Genomic DNA, 15929 nt, shown 5'->3' on the forward strand with positions numbered 1-15929 from the left:
GGTATCATTGGCCTGTTAGGTACATGATGCAAACAAGCAGCCAGAGATCAAAAATATTCCACACACACCAACTGTTTAGCATGCGTTTTCCTCCGTGCTCATTTGGCCGTTCTGTCCTAATGCAATTCCTGCCTGTGACTGAGTTACTCTATCTGGCATCTTTCAAAACACACTGGTAATCAGCCTTAATGAACAGCTTATCTTGTGCCAAGCGAGCCTGGAGACTTACAGCCAGTCCTCCCCCTGGCCTGTGGCTCCCAGACATGCCTGGTGCCGCTGATAATGATACTAATAAAATGAAGATGATTAAAATGGTAGGGAGTGGTGCAGCAAGGTGCCCCACACTTCTGCTGCCCCACCAGTGGGGAGGAAGGTGGCTTGTTCTCCAGGGCCTGATCCAATGGCCAGTTAAATCAAAGGGAATCTTTCCACTCACCTCAGCAAGTTCTGTCTCAGGCCCCCATTGAGTACTTAGCCCCTCTCCAAAGAGACTGTCAGCTTGTGCAGGTTGGGATAAGCAGCATCTATGATGTGGCCACCTATCCCCATGGATGTAGCCTGAGACCCAACAAACTCATTTCATGCAGGCCCCTGGCTGGAACATCTTTCAACTCAAGTTTAAAGCAGGCTCTAGAAAGGACCATGAAGGGTGGGGATAGGTGGGATAATTTGCCATCCAGTATTCCTCTGAAAGAGCCTCTTTTGCTCCCAAATGGGCTGTGCGCAGAGGTAATAAATTTCCTCTAGAATAAGGGATGAAGCCGTCTTCCTCCCTCGCTTGGAAAGCGCTGGCGTTTCTTTCATTTGTGGAGACAATGGGGCACAATTGTCACACCAGTTCTCTGCTGCTGTGGTTGAATGAGCCCGGCCTGGGAACGTATTAGTAAACATCATCCATCTGGATCCCCCTGCCAGCTGGAATTGCGGTGCTGCGACACCTCACTTTGTGCTGCCAGCAGAGGGGTACATCTGATGCCCAGTCAAGTAGGTTGTTCTGTGCGGGAGATGTGGGTGATGAGGTGTGTGGCTTTCTTCCTAGCCCTTGGGAGGTCATGAATTTATGCCCCAATGCATGAGGTTTGGTTAGTCCATCTTACACCCAGCAGCAGTATTTGTGTCTGTGGTCCCCGCTGGCTGACTACATGCTGGGTAGGGAAGTATTGCCTTGTATTTGTTTGAATTCACATTCTGATCATTCGCTGACATCCCTCTTCCCCCGTGCCTCCCCCAAAAAAGCCTCTTTAGCCGACAGACCCAAAAGCTATGTCTAGCTTTTTCCAGGGTTTCACTGTACTCACAGGCTTGGCTTTCTTGCTTTTGCCTCTCTCTCGGGGTTTGTCTGTTCTCAGTTTCTGTGTGTTCTGCCTTCCTTCACACCCGCTTGGTCACAGTACTCATGCGATGCTGGTTTCTGGGCAGAATCTATTAGGCCTTGTTTTAGGTGTTGCACCCTAAGTGTTTCTTACAAACTATCTTAAGCGAAGGGTGAGTTCACACATCAGTTTGAAGAAGGTTTTACCTCAGCCCATGACAAGGTTTCACCCAGCTCTGAACACGTTTTCTCTGGTGTTGCGTCTTTTGTTATTTGTTCCTGTTACTTTGTAAATTAAAAAATAGAAATAAAAAACAAGGCTTAATTTATGCCATCCTACAGCTTGATAATGCCTCTACTTTTCCTGTCATCTGCTTTTATTTGCTGCAGCAGCACTTCACATCAGCCTTTGCTTTGGCCATGTGCAGCCTTGCCAAGAGTGCGATAGGATATCCAAAATACAGAACAACGGAAGTAACTAGTCCGTTAGTCTAGATAGCATTGTTTAAATCAGGCTTTGTTTGGCTTGTGCTGCCATTGCTGCATATTCTGGGCAGCTGAGGGCCTGCACCCAGTTTATTCCTGCTCTGTATTTTCCTACCGTAGCTAGAAATTGTTTTAAGTGACATGAATTATGTATCCATTCCCTTAATGCTTTATCGTTTTATTGCCCGTCGTCATCGCATTTTTGTTTTATTCTGCTGGATATTCTTCCTAACCATTCCATCTACTGTTCCCAATGGTTATACAATGGCAACATATGTATTTTCTTTTGGTTACCCTGGTATTGTCAATTCCAAGTGCTCAAAAATTACAAGTCAGCTCCTCCTTTCCCCCCAGTATCATGAGATTTTTTAAAAAAATGTTGGGTTTTGGGTGGGATTTTCCCTCCTACATTTTCAAGCTTTTCTATGCAACCAGAAGGGCTAGAAAGTTGCATTAAAAAAAAAAAATCTGAGGTTCTAACGTGATCACCTGACTCCAGGAGCTGGGACTTTGAGAAAATCACCAACTATCGTAAGAGTTGTGAAACAATCATCTGAGTTTACAATACTGCCCTGAAAGAGCAATTATAAGAGAGAATTGACAAGTCTCACTTTAAGATGATTTAAAAGGACTTCAGAGCTGGGGAAAGATGCAGGGTTGACAGTCCTAGAGTGTGAAGTCCCCTCTCTGGTCTTGATTCTAAGCAAGTGTGTTTGCTTTTAAAAAGATGCTGAGGTTCATCCTGTTACAGCATATGCACAAATCCCACTGAAGCCATTGGGGCTCAATCATTTGCTTGTAGTTAGGTATGGACTTAGGCCCTGATCCAGCATTCTCCTTTTCTCCACAGAGCAGGTACAGCATGGGCAGCGGCAGGCCAGATTGCCCTTCAGTTTCCCCTGGCTTGTTCTTTAAAGGACTGCCATAACTTAGCAAAGCCAATGGAAAGAGTCGTTATCCAGAATGATGCTGGCCCTTTACACGGGCCCTGCTCCCTCTTACCTGTGTTGCATCAGCTGATCCAAATTAGGCTTTTAAAGGGGGCGCCTGGGGGCTGTGGAGGGAGGCCTATTAATGAGCAAGATCCAGTGAGTCAGAGTTAGGAAGCTATAGGCACAGGAGCAGCAGGACAGTGGGAGTCCTGGGAGGGGAGGCAGTGGGAGCCTGAAAGCTAAAGCCTAAGGGGAACCATCCTTGGGTTTGTAGCCCACAGGGAACTAGGATATGGCTTTGTTTTGTTTAGGTGGGGACAGTAAAACTGCCTAAGAGAGACTGTGAGTGTGGTAGTGGATCCTTTGCAAGCTGGGAAGAAGCCCTTTTTACTGTCCCGTCCACCCACTGCAATGGGCTTTGGATCAGACCCATAGTTAGGAGATCGGTGTCGTCTCCCTTGCCTCTCTGTCCTGGGCACCGCTACCGAAAGTGCAGGTATTCAAGTCAGCTGGGGAGGTGGTTCGTGATGTGGCTTTTCTGTTCTACAACTTATGACCTGTAAACGTCCTGCTGGTCAGCAGGATTGGCCAGAAGCCAGTGCAGGGAAAGAGGCAGCCTCTTGTTTCACTGTAGTGGTATGGGGCTACTAAGTATAGATTTTCCACCATCTGGATTTGGACTCGGACACTTAATTTTGGCCTCTACATTGGCAACCCCTGGGTTTATTCAATCTCTGGAGCAAACTGAATGATCTGGCAGCCTTTTCATCAAGCGGTTCAGCCAAGGGGTATGAAAATGAGATCCTCACAAGCCTGTTTTCTGGCAAGGTTCCATAGGACTTGTATGCTGACGAGAGACCCTTAAACAAGCCAGTGCCTTGACTCATTTCATAGGCAGAAAGCAGCTGGGATGCTCTGGTGATCTCCATTGGGAGTGGAACACATTCCCAGTAAGCTTCCTAGTGCCTGTTCCAGGCTAACATTTAGATATCGGGTAGCTCTGTGCCCTAGGATGTAGCCAGTGCATGTAAGAAGGTGGAGCTGACTTCCCATGAGGCCTCGCAATGATTTAATAATGTGCATTGAGAGAAGAACAAAAAAAGGAAAATAAATCCATCCAGACAATGGCTCTTGGAAGCATCTCAATAATGCAGTAATAAAATATACTCATTGGGATGGTTACTTATTTTCAGAAATGGATCTGATGTAGTGGTACAGCAGTTTGCTTTTTAGTGACATTCAATTATGGTGCCAATGCTTTATGGAAAAGGCCCTGTGCTGTTTTAGAATTACATTCTAGTATCCTGCTGCACAAGGTGTTGTCCCTGGTTTGACACTGTTCTGCAGGAGCTGGACTGACAGTTTCTAGCTGTTATGGCCTTCTCTGTGCTAGAAAATTGGACCACCAACATTGAAACTGGTGGGTTAGCATCCCTGTCCGCATAGCCGTGCTGCTTTGGGTCCATTGTGTTTTTCTCCATGCCCACATTAGTCCTGTGAGACATTTTAGCTGTCACAATGTCCCTTGGGTTCCTAGACTCTGCTTTCCAGCGCAGTTTCTTGAAAGCAGTGTGCTAAGTGTAGTGAATCGGTCAGGCCTGTGAGGAGTTGCTGTGAACACTTGGGGACTCTGGAACTGTGGGTGGGATTTGGTAGAACACCATCACTGTCCCTCACAAGCTCCCACACTAAGCCTTGGCATGTCTCTCTAGTTTCTTCTTGCCTTGTTAGGATGGTAATTGCCCTCTGCTATGGTGCTGTGTCATGTCCCTCCAGTACAACCTAGCACTGTATTAACAGGCCACGTTGCAATCTGGAGTTAAAACAAGCTGCCATATCTAATAAAATGTGCATCCAGGAAACGGTTCTGGGTCTGCCAGGAACTGTAGCTGCACGAAACACAGGGATGCACATAAACATCTAGACTAGCAAACTATTGTTTGTTTTTTAAATAAGCCTGAGTTAATTCTTCCCCTGTCACCCCCCCTCCCCCGCAAAAATGATGTCCCTAGTGCCTTACTGCTCTTTTCCAAGCTGCCCATGATCTTGCTGCTTATTGTACAGGGTGTTGGATGGATAATTGGATTGCTCTATAAATGACCCACAAGGCCACTGTCTTTGTGCACCTCCAGATACCTGCTGCACCAGCCTGGTTGAGGGGGATTTTTGCCATCCCTTGCAGGGTGGATCAGCAGGGTGGTGCAAATTGGCTAGATATGTATTGGAACTGAGGGTCAAAGGAGAGCTGCTCGGGTATGTTGTGTCATCATTTCATGGACTGTGTTTCGTTTCCCAAGGGTTTATTCATTGCCTGCATCCTGAAACCAAAGCAGTTACCTGGGGCAGGCTAACTAACCAGGTGTATTATTTGCTTTTTCCAGGCAAATAAGCTAAGAACAAAAACTTTGCGGAACACTCTGAATCCCACCTGGAATGAGACCCTCACTTACTATGGCATCACGGACGAGGATATGGTTCGTAAGACGCTAAGGTAAGCGTAACCCTGGGGACATCTCGTGGAGATGCAGGCGGAGTGGGTCGTATGTCTCATTATTTGGAAAGAAAGCTTTCTTTATACTCACTTGAGTTATGTGTGGGAAGGGAAAGAATGCATATCGCAGTGATGCGTTGAGAGGGGAAGCCAGTAAAATCCCCACTCCATACTCCTGCTGTCACCAATCTGCACTGGTGTGAATGGCCAGCCAAGGTGCAGAGCACCAGAAAATCAGGCCCATTGTATTTCAGCTAAATCTGAGCACCTTCAGTCAGCCACATAGCGCATTGCACCAAGGTCCACCAATTGAGAATAGATGTTTCATTCTTTACCGGGCATCCAGCTTCAGTGGTCTAAAACTTTCACTGCTAGCAGCCATGGCTGGGATGCTCAAAAGAGCTGAAGGGAGGTAAGTGCCCAGTTCTCACTGAAATTAATTGGAAGCTAGGTTTCAGAGTAGCAGCCGTGTTAGTCTGTATTCGCAAAAAGAAAAGGAGTACTTGTGGCACCTTAGAGACTAACAAATTTATTAGAGCATAAGCTTTCGTGAGCTACAGCTCACTTCATCGGATGCATTTGGTGGAAAAAACAGAGGAGAGATTTATATATACACACACAGAGAACATGAAACAATGGGTTTATCATACACACTGTAAGGAGAGTGATCACTTAAGATAAGCCATCACCAACAGCAGGGGGGGGAAAAGGAGGAAAACCTTTCATGGTGACAAGCAGGTAGGCTAATTCCAGCAGTTAACAAGAATATCAGAAAAAAGAAAAGGAGTACTTGTGGCACCTTAGAGACTAACAAATTTATTAGAGCATAAGCTTTCGTGAGCTACAGCTCACGAAAGCTTATGCTCTAATAAATTTGTTAGTCTCTAAGGTGCCACAAGTACTCCTTTTCTTTTTGCGAATACAGACTAACACGGCTGCTACTCTGAAAAGAATATCAGAGGAACAGTGGGGGGTGGGGTGGGAGGGAGAAATACCATGGGGAAATAGTTTTACTTTGTGTAATGACTCATCCATTCCCAGTCTCTATTCAAGCCTAAGTTAATTGTATCCAGTTTGCAAATTAATTCCAATTCAGCAGTCTCTCGTTGGAGTCTGTTTTTGAAGCTTTTTTGTTGAAGTATAGCCACTCTTAGGTCTGTGATCGAGTGACCAGAGAGATTGAAGTGTTCTCCAACTGGTTTTTGAATGTTATAATTCTTGACGTCTGATTTGTGTCCATTCATTCTTTTACGTAGAGACTGTCCAGTTTGGCCAATGTACATGGCAGAGGGACATTGCTGGCACATGATGGCATATATCACATTGGTAGATGCGCAGGTGAACGAGCCTCTGATAGTGTGGCTGATGTGATTAGGCCCTATGATGGTATCCCCTGAATAGATATGTGGACAGAGTTGGCAACGGGCCAACCGCATTTGCTCCAACCCCTCAGACAGAGACAAACACCTACAAGATCTCTATCATGCATTCCTACAACTACAATACCCACCTGCTGAAGTGAAGAAACAGATTGACAGAGCCAGAAGAGTACCCAGAAGTCACCTACTACAGGACAGGCCCAACAAAGAAAACAACAGAACGCCACTAGCCATCACCTTCAGCCCCCAACTAAAACCTCTCCAACGCATCATCAAGGATCTACAACCTATCCTGATGGACGAGCCATCGCTCTCTCAGATCTTGGGAGACAGACCAGTCCTTGCTTACAGACAGCCCCCCAATCTGAAGCAAATACTCACCAGCAGCCACACACCACACAACAGAACCACTAACCCAGGAACCTATCCTTGCAACAAAGCCCGTTGCCAACTCTGTCCACATATCTATTCAGGGGATACCATCATAGGGCCTAATCACATCAGCCACACTATCAGAGGCTCGTTCACCTGCGCATCTACCAATGTGATATATGCCATCATGTGCCAGCAATGCCCCTCTGCCATGTACATTGGCCAAACTGGACAGTCTCTACGTAAAAGAATGAATGGACACAAATCAGACGTCAAGAATTATAACATTCAAAAACCAGTTGGAGAACACTTCAATCTCTCTGGTCACTCGATTACAGACCTGAGGGTGGCTATCCTTCAACAAAAAAGCTTCAAAAACAGACTCCAACGAGAGACTGCTGAATTGGAATTAATTTGCAAACTGGATACAATTAACTTAGGCTTGAATAGAGACTGGGAATGGATGAGTCATTACACAAAGTAAAACTATTTCCCCATGGTATTTCTCCCTCCCACCCCACCCCCCACTGTTCCTCTGATATTCTTAAAAAGAAAAGGAGTACTTGTGGCACCTTAGAGACTAACAAATTTATAATGCTCTAATAAATTTGTTAGTCTCTAAGGTGCCACAAGTACTCCTTTTCTTTTTGCGAATACAGACTAACACGGCTGCTACTCTGAAATCTGATATTCTTGTTAACTGCTGGAATTAGCCTACCTGCTTGTCACCATGAAAGGTTTTCCTCCTTCCCCCCCCCTGCTGTTGGTGATGGCTTATCTTAAGTGATCACTCTCCTTACAGTGTGTATGATAAACCCATTGTTTCATGTTCTCTCTGTGTGTGTATATAAATCTCTCCTCTGTTTTTTCCACCAAATGCATCCGATGAAGTGAGCTGTAGCTCACGAAAGCTTATGCTCTAATAAATTTGTTAGTCTCTAAGGTGCCACAAGTACTCCTTTTCTTTTTAATTGGAAGCTAGACATCTTATCTTCTTCAGACCTCTTTGAAAGTGCCAGCCCATGTAACTAGCAGATCTTTTAGGCTATGCCAGGCCTGGGATGTGTTTATAATGGAATATCAATAATTAGGGTACACCACAGAACTCTCCCTTTGGCCTGTGTCAAGCAGTCATCTGTGCACGTGCTGTTCAGACGAAATCCTGATAGGACATTCATAGCTCCTTCTCTCCAGCGGATCGAGAGATAATTATTATTTCCCAAGGCCCCTCATTTGCACACGCCTCCTGCAGGGATCAATCGCAGCCCTTCGGTGACAGACATTTGATTTATAAACTGCCTGGATTTGAATAGCTGGTGAAGAGCCCTGTAGCATTTCATCATTATAAGCTTCGTAATTTATCAACTTGGGGTCTGAGCTGCAATTTTTTTAACCTTATAATTCCCAAAGCTGCTAAACATACCTTATTTATTTATTGCTTCTTGCTGAGTTGCTGATCTCTATTTGAAGATGAGTTTTGGAGGAGGGCAGAAATGCATTTGTAAATTGCTGTAAAACTAAATGGAACTTGGTTTAACTTGGCAAAAATGAGGAATCTGATATCTTGCAAGCAAAGCAGTGTCCTGACTGGTCAAGAAGTGCAGGGAATGGTGGCAGTGGGTTCAGTAGATGGTATTCCTTTTTCTGAACCTGGTATGGCACTGGCAGTGTGGAAATGCTGCCTTTACAATGGGATGCAACACTGAAGTCCCTTTAGCCACTCAGAGATGTTTGCCACAAAGTCTTGGCTAACTTCCAGTTTGGGATAACTCCCTGCTACCTAACTACATCCCCTCACTTCAACTGGCTCTGCTTAACTGAGCCCCACTCATTTAACCCTTGCTCTTGCTATTAGGACCTGATCCAAAGACAGTTGAAATTAATGGAGAGACTTCTATTAATCTTTAGCTCTGGCCTTTTAAACCATTGCCGTGCTCAGTCCCAATGGTGGGTGTATTGAATCCTTATGTATATAATCTGTAAATCTCTTTGTTCTAGTGAGCTCCTCCATGTAGAAGGAAATCAATGTAAGATGTATTAAAATAAAGAAGGATTTTGCATATCGCATCTAGGATTGACAACTTTCTAGCTCCATGGCTGAAATCTGAATGTCTTTACTTAAAGTATGTGCTGTAAATTTATTTTTGCACGGAAGCCATGAAAACATATCACTGTAACAAAGTTATTTACTAGTAGGTGAATTTGGATTCTGAGCTTGCCTGTCATCCATAACTCACGTACTGATGAGAAATTTATCTCCCTGGATTATTAGTTCACATGGAAAATATTAGTCATGCTGAAAGTGCTGTGGGTTTCTCAGGCTGGAAAGCCTGTGTTTCATTATTTTTTTTCCTCCATGCCTTTGAAGTTTTCAGCTAGTTCGAGTGTGAAAATTGGTTTATAGAAAGATGTCTGGCTGAGTTGTTTGTTGAAATGCACTGGGAAGAAAAAGTGTTTTGGATCCAGACTTCACCTTTCCATCAATTCTCTTAATTGTTTCTTGCTGAGGAAATGCCATCTGGCCAGCCCCACTGGGGTGGTGTGATCATCTCTTAGGACCAAACAGGTGCAGTGTAGGAATGGAGCCTCCGTGTTTGAAAGTTTTTAATCTCTCGGTTCTCCTCCTGGTGGAATTACAATTCCTAGCACATCCCTGATCTTGGGATCTGACACAGCTATCATCTTCCTCGTCAGCTGGTGATGTGTTCGTACAGCCTCTAGCACAAGGGAGTCCTGGTCTGTGACGGGAGCTCCTATGCACTATGGCAATACAAATAATTATTAGTAATAATAACTGGCAGAGAGGATTATCTCTCTCTGGCTTCCCTCAGCAGGGGTCGAGAGCCCCAACTTTCACATGTGAGAAGGGGCTTTGTTACAGCTTCCTGCTGCCTCAAGCTGTGTTCTCTGTTCCAGGAGTCTGGAAGCAGGGATGCAATAGAGAATTTGAGCCACAGATGTGGGATGCTTTGGGGGAAGACGTTAATAAAATGTGGGGAGTGGCACCGTCTCGGTCCGATGGCAGATCCAGTGGCTAGAGCATTGGAGTGGAGCACTGGAGACCTGGGTTCTGCCGCTGGCTCACAGTTGGACCTTGGGCAAGTCACTTTCCCCCTCTAAGTTTCCCCCATCTGAAATGAAGATAATGATATTTACTAAAGTATTTTTGAGATCTATAGATTACAAAGTGCTGCTAAGAGCTACGTGTATATGTTGACGATTTTCCTACATCACATCTCAGCACGTAATTTGCTGCCCCAGATGATACCAGATGCTCTATCATCCCCAGATCCTGCATTCAGCAGTAGCCTCCCTCTGATGCTTTGGAGCACAATTAGAATCACCGGAGAGTGCAGCTAGGTGTGCAAACCCCTCTGTGAATTCCTTCCCAATCTCTAAGGTGGTCAGCTGAAAACCTTAATCGTGAGGCGCTGTTGCCCTGCCTGAACAGGTGCAACCTCATATGTTGTTGGTTATTAAATTATCCAGGGTTGGTGAGTCCAGATACAGGATCTAACTATAACTTCCAGCAGCAGTGAATTCCACAGGCTTCTGAGCATGCGTTAAGCAATGGTCTCCAAACTGTGGGGCCTCGGGGGATGTGGAGGAAAGTCTGGGAGGCATGGTGGGGCCCGAGTCAGCCCCCATGGAGGGTGGGAGGGTGCACTCTGGCCAGCCCTGTTCTGCCCCCTGCTGCGCTCCGGCCCCGGCAGCAGCTCCAGCCCCCAGCCCAGGGGGGCGCAGACACATCGCATTACTGGTAAGGGGGGGCATCCAAGGAAAAGTTTGGGTAGCTCTGGCATAAAGGGCTGACGAGGGCTATCTTGATCCTTATAACTAAGGCTGCGATTCTGTCACGGAGGTCACAGAATTGGCCGGCGCGGCTGACCCCAGAGCTGCCTGAGCTGCGGCTGACCCTGGCGGTCGTCGGGAAAGCAGTCCCTCGGGGCCTTGGAGCAACAGGCTGCTGAGGGCAGTCAGCCCCCACTGTTGGAGCAGGGGTTCCCAGATCAGCAGAGCCCCAGGGTCAGAGATTCAGTCTTCATGGATATTTATAATAAAAGTCATGGACAGGTCACAGGCAATAAATAAAAATTCATGGCCCCTGACCTGCCCATGGGTATTTTTAGTAAAAGTCACGACTAAATTTTAGCCTTACTTATAACCACACCAATGAAATGACAAAAAGAGACAAAAGAAAATGACATGAGGAAGCAGAGTGTCAGTGACTGGTGAGATGAGATATCTGGACCCCATGTAACAGCCTGAGAGGAGCAGAGCTGTGGTCTTGTTCTGTCACCGTCTTGTTGCTTAGGAGATTCTGGACCACGTCTGGGTTGGAGTCCCAGTGTCTGGCTGATGAGATTCCAAAGGCGATCTTTGGTTTATTTTACCACCACTTTGGTGCCTGTTTAACAGGAATCAGTCTTGGGAAACACACCAACACACGCAGCGCAAAGATTTTTTGTTTTTTCTCTCCTTTCCTGGGCAAAGTTTGACATTTCTCTCTTTATGTAACATCTCCGACTCTAGCCTATGGCATAAAACTTCTATGCTGCTTGATTGCACCCTGCTAACATTATGTAATAACAACTACAGTCTTTGCTAGCTGACTGGGAGACCAGTAACACCTCTTAGATGGCAAACCAGACCCTGTAGGGATGTGGTCAAGCAGCTGAGACCCCCTCTGAGTACCATCTGGGCTAGATAGGAACCTATATAGGAATTGCACCCTGCAGTTGCATATGGAGAAGAGGAGTCTCATATCCCCCAGCGCATCCATGCAACATAGCTCAGGATTTGGCCCACAGAAATTTGAGTCTCCTGAGCCTGATTCCGATCCATGTATACTGGTACAAATTGGGAGCAACTCCGTAGAAGTCAGGGAGTGATGCAGGTGTCGGTGAGAGGAGAATCAGTTGTCTTGTCCATGCATGTGCCAGAGAAGGATTGTGAACAGTAGTGGCAGCACATCAGCGTCCTAACCGTTGTCACTGAGTGTTTTGTAGGTGTTACAGGAGAGGTGAATTTTCAGGGTTTTAGTGCTTTGTGGTGCACTTATGGCATTGCCCTCCCCCAGGGCGAGGTTCTGGCTTTATCTGTGCATCAGTTTGCTTTCTAGGGATAGCTCATGAACAGTTTGGATGCCCAGATGGAGGAAATCAAAGCAAATCAATTCTCGCTTTTTGTCACTATGGTAAACAGGGACCCCCTAGAATTCAGGCAGATGGAATTTGAATGTGAAACATAGTTATTCTCCATTTGTGTTAATTAAGTTTCCCTTCCCCCTCACTGCTGCAGTCAGAGAACCTCTTTTAGCTTGAGTGTAGTCTCATTGCACCAGGCCCCTTTTCTACCCCATAGGATATGGGAGAAGATTGCTCCGCTACTGATACTAAACTGATCTAATTAGATATCAGATCCCACAATTTGCTGCAGTACTGGAGCTGTCCCTTTCATATACCAGGTAGAGGCAACTCTTCTGGGAGCTTGAGTGGTGAGTTTAATTCCGGTAGCCGATTATGGAAATCTCATGCGTCCCATTAATGGGCAGTTACACAGGATGCATTCACATTGAGGCTATGTAGCCATAACCTATGCTACTGGGTCAAAGAAAAGACCCAAGTTTTGGACAGGGTGTGAAATTCAACCGTGTGCGTGTGCGCCTCTGCCTCTTGATAAGATATCGAGAGATGGATACAGTTGCTAACTATGCTAAGATGATTGTAAAGCTTTCTGAAAAGCTGTGGTGGCTCCTCTAATTAAAAGAAACCCTTCAGCTAGGAGTAACCTCTGCTTGGATGAAAGCTCTCTATACAATTTGGAATCTTAAGCCACTTGCTTGTGTGACATTTTGAGCCACCTCCTTTTAGGAAAAGTTAACAACCAAACTTCTGAAAGTTTGTTCTTCTCTTCCCCGTTAGGTATTAAGATCACATCTTTGCAGCTGCAACTTCCTCAATTAATTAGGTGATAATTAAGGATTGAAATTGTGTCTCTTCTTAGCTCCACACTTCCTAGGAGCACCTGGAATACAGTTCTCACTTCTTGGTGTTTGCAGATAACTGACTGAAAACTTTTCTGGGCTCCTGCATCATGAGGAACCATACAATTTGCTCAGGGTAACGAATTGCCCACCCACACTACTGTAAGGGTGTGTATTGAATGGTAAATTGGGCACACCATAAGGGGGCCAAACTTCCCCCAACTTTCAGATTAGCTGCATGGCATACCATCCCTCTCGTTTTGGAGGGAGTGGAGTGTGCTTGGAGCATGGGAATTGGGAATCATGGATACTAGTCCCAGCTCTGCCACTAGTGCAACATGGTGAGACCTTGGGCAAGTTCCTTGCACTTCTGTATCTGTAAAATGGTAGTAGGACTTCCCTATGCTAGTGCAGTGGTAGTGGAGAGACCCCCACATATGGGGCAGGGCTTCCTGAGTCCCCAGCACTGCTCCTGGGAGCACAGCTCATGCTAGCCTGTTTGGCTCAACACAGAGCCAGCAGGGAGAGTGCCCCACTGCTGTGCTACAGAGTGTGACAAAGATTTTGGCTTTGGCTGTTGTTGGTCCTGGAGAGCCTGGCTCCTTGCCAGAGAGTGATGGAAAATCCAGAACAAGTGACCTTTATTCCACGTAGCCAGGCTGTCAGGAAACGGGGCCATTGCATTGGTGCCCAACCAAAGCTACCCAAAGGTTAGAAAGTCTGCCTGTCTGTGAGGTGTGTCGATCAATAGAGTTTAAGGTCAGACGGGACAATTAGATCATCTAGTCTGTCCCCTCCGTATAACACAGGATTTCACCCAGCTACCCCTGCACTTAGCACCCTAGCCTGCTTGTGGACACAGAGAGCAGGGACAGCCATTCTCCAAAGGGTGTTAGTGGACTTGTGCAAACTGATGCCCCGTGTTCCTGAAGGTCTAAAGCTACTGTCCTTCTTGCCCTTCTAGGAAGCAGAGTTGCATCCTGACAGGCTGGAGAGGAGGAAACGTTACCTATACAAGCCAAAGAGCTTGGCAGGGGAAGCTAATGACAGCAGCTTCCAGCTGGGGGGAGATCAGCTGCAGCAAGCCCCATTCCGTAATTCTGTTTGATACTGGAGCTCTGCAGTACAGCAATTGGGGAAGCCGGGTGGGCGTTGGGTTACAGCTGGCATTGGGAGTATTGAGTCCCTTCCGCCAGGGAGCAGTTCTGCTTATTTTAACTGTGGTTACATTTGCACTTGAATTTGAGGGTGTAATTCCCAGCATAGGTAGATGTAGCTGCACTAGCTCCCATCCAGCTAGCAGGCTAACAGCGTAGCTGTGATGACGCAAGTTGCAGGCCTGGCTAGCTGACCCAAGTCCGTACCCATCGGAGATGCTAGGCAAGTGCATGGGGCAGCCAGCCTGTCCCTCCTCTGGCTGCACGCTAGCTCAATGAGAGCTAAGCGCAGGTACATCTCTCTGCAAGCTGGAAATTTCACCCCCAGCTCCAAGTGGAGAGCAGCCTGTTACCTATTATGTAACCCTTCTCCAATCCTTTGCCCCTTTGGAGATATTGTCTACCCTTCCACCTCCATTTACTGAGGGTGGAGTTGTATGCATAGGAATTACCAGGGGGCCCTTCCAGTGTCCCATCACCTTCAGTGACAAGCACCATATGCCACAAGGGGAAGATATAAGACGGCCTGTGGGAAGTTCCTTCCTTCCACCTTAGTTAGAGGGTGACTTGTATACCTGCAGCTGGGAGTGTGTGTGTGTGTGTGTGTGTGTGTGTGAATCCACACAGCTGAATTCACTGCAAATCTATCCCCACCCAAAGCTGATGTGACAGCCTGCGTTGAGAGACTACAAGCCCACTTGCCATCCCCTGCATGCCTGGCATGAAAAATGCTCCCAGCCAAGCAGCCATTTGGAAAGGAGTAGCTGGCTGAATGTTGCCCACCCTGAGTCACTGAGATGCCCATCCTACCATCATTATTCAAGGCTCAAAGTTTAGGAACCCTCGCCGGCATCCCCCTTCCTCCCCCCCCACATGCAATTTAAGAGGTCTTTTCTGCATTGCTGCACCAGTAGTTAGGCTGATGGATTAGCATTTTATTGCATGGGATGGAAGGGGAAATTGCATTCTTGATATGTTACTATGGTGACTGGAACCACAAAGATAACCTAAACCTCAGAATGAATGTACCATGGTTTAAACAGGCTTAGATTCTCCACCATCTCTGCCTGAAGATTTTGTGAACAAAAACTGGGAAAGTTTGACTAGCGGTGCTTTGTTTGTTTTCCGGAAGAGGCTCGAGGAAGGAATTAAAGAATTGCAGTCCCTGAAATCAGCAGGGCAGAACTGCTCTTTGCAGCCACAGCTCTTCGCACCAGCAGTCTTTTTTTCTGGCCTGAGGTTTGTTCTGGTGCACCACTCTTTCCATCCCTCCTACCATGACACTAGTCTACAAGTGATGCCAACATTAATTTACTCATTCATCTAGGCACCGTTCACGAAAGCACTCATCATTCAAGACAACACTTAAGCACGTGCTTAACTTTAAGCATAGGTTTAAATCCTATTGAAGTCAATGGGATTTATGCACCTGCCTAAAGTTAAGCATGTGCTGACATGCCTTGCTGAATTAATTTAGCAAAATTCACATGGAAACGTTCACCGTTTTGGTGGCCAACACATTAACATGGCAGAGTGAAGTTTTCCATCACAGTGATCCTGTTTATCACGTCCATGGGGGAGCCAAAAAAAAAAAAATTCAAGTAGTCCTCATTTTCCTTAAGAATATTTCCCAACTTGCTCGTTCCTTTCCAGTTGCCTTGTAAGTGGGGAATTCAGTCAATACAGATTTTATTAAGTTAATTATCTTATTGTCAACCTGCAGATGAGATCAGACTTCTCACAGATTTGCTACAATGTGGAAATTTTCCTTTTTCCCCTCCACAGCTTGAGTTTTCATGGAGGATGTTAAATAA

General features: G+C 46.1%; 1 protein-coding gene across 1 annotated transcript in view; it reads left to right on the forward strand.

The window, feature by feature from the left end:
* The window catches only part of DOC2B (double C2 domain beta), a 129623-nt gene that overhangs the window by 65372 nt on the left and 48322 nt on the right, over positions 1–15929 (forward strand). Inside the window, exon 4 of the mRNA XM_038376239.2 lies at positions 5112–5221. Within this exon, the coding sequence (XP_038232167.1) occupies positions 5112–5221 (110 nt within the window). The remainder of the gene's footprint in view (positions 1–5111; positions 5222–15929) is intronic.

Source organism: Dermochelys coriacea, chromosome 17 (assembly GCF_009764565.3).
Source record: "Dermochelys coriacea isolate rDerCor1 chromosome 17, rDerCor1.pri.v4, whole genome shotgun sequence".
Classification (NCBI taxonomy): Eukaryota; Metazoa; Chordata; order Testudines; family Dermochelyidae; genus Dermochelys; species Dermochelys coriacea.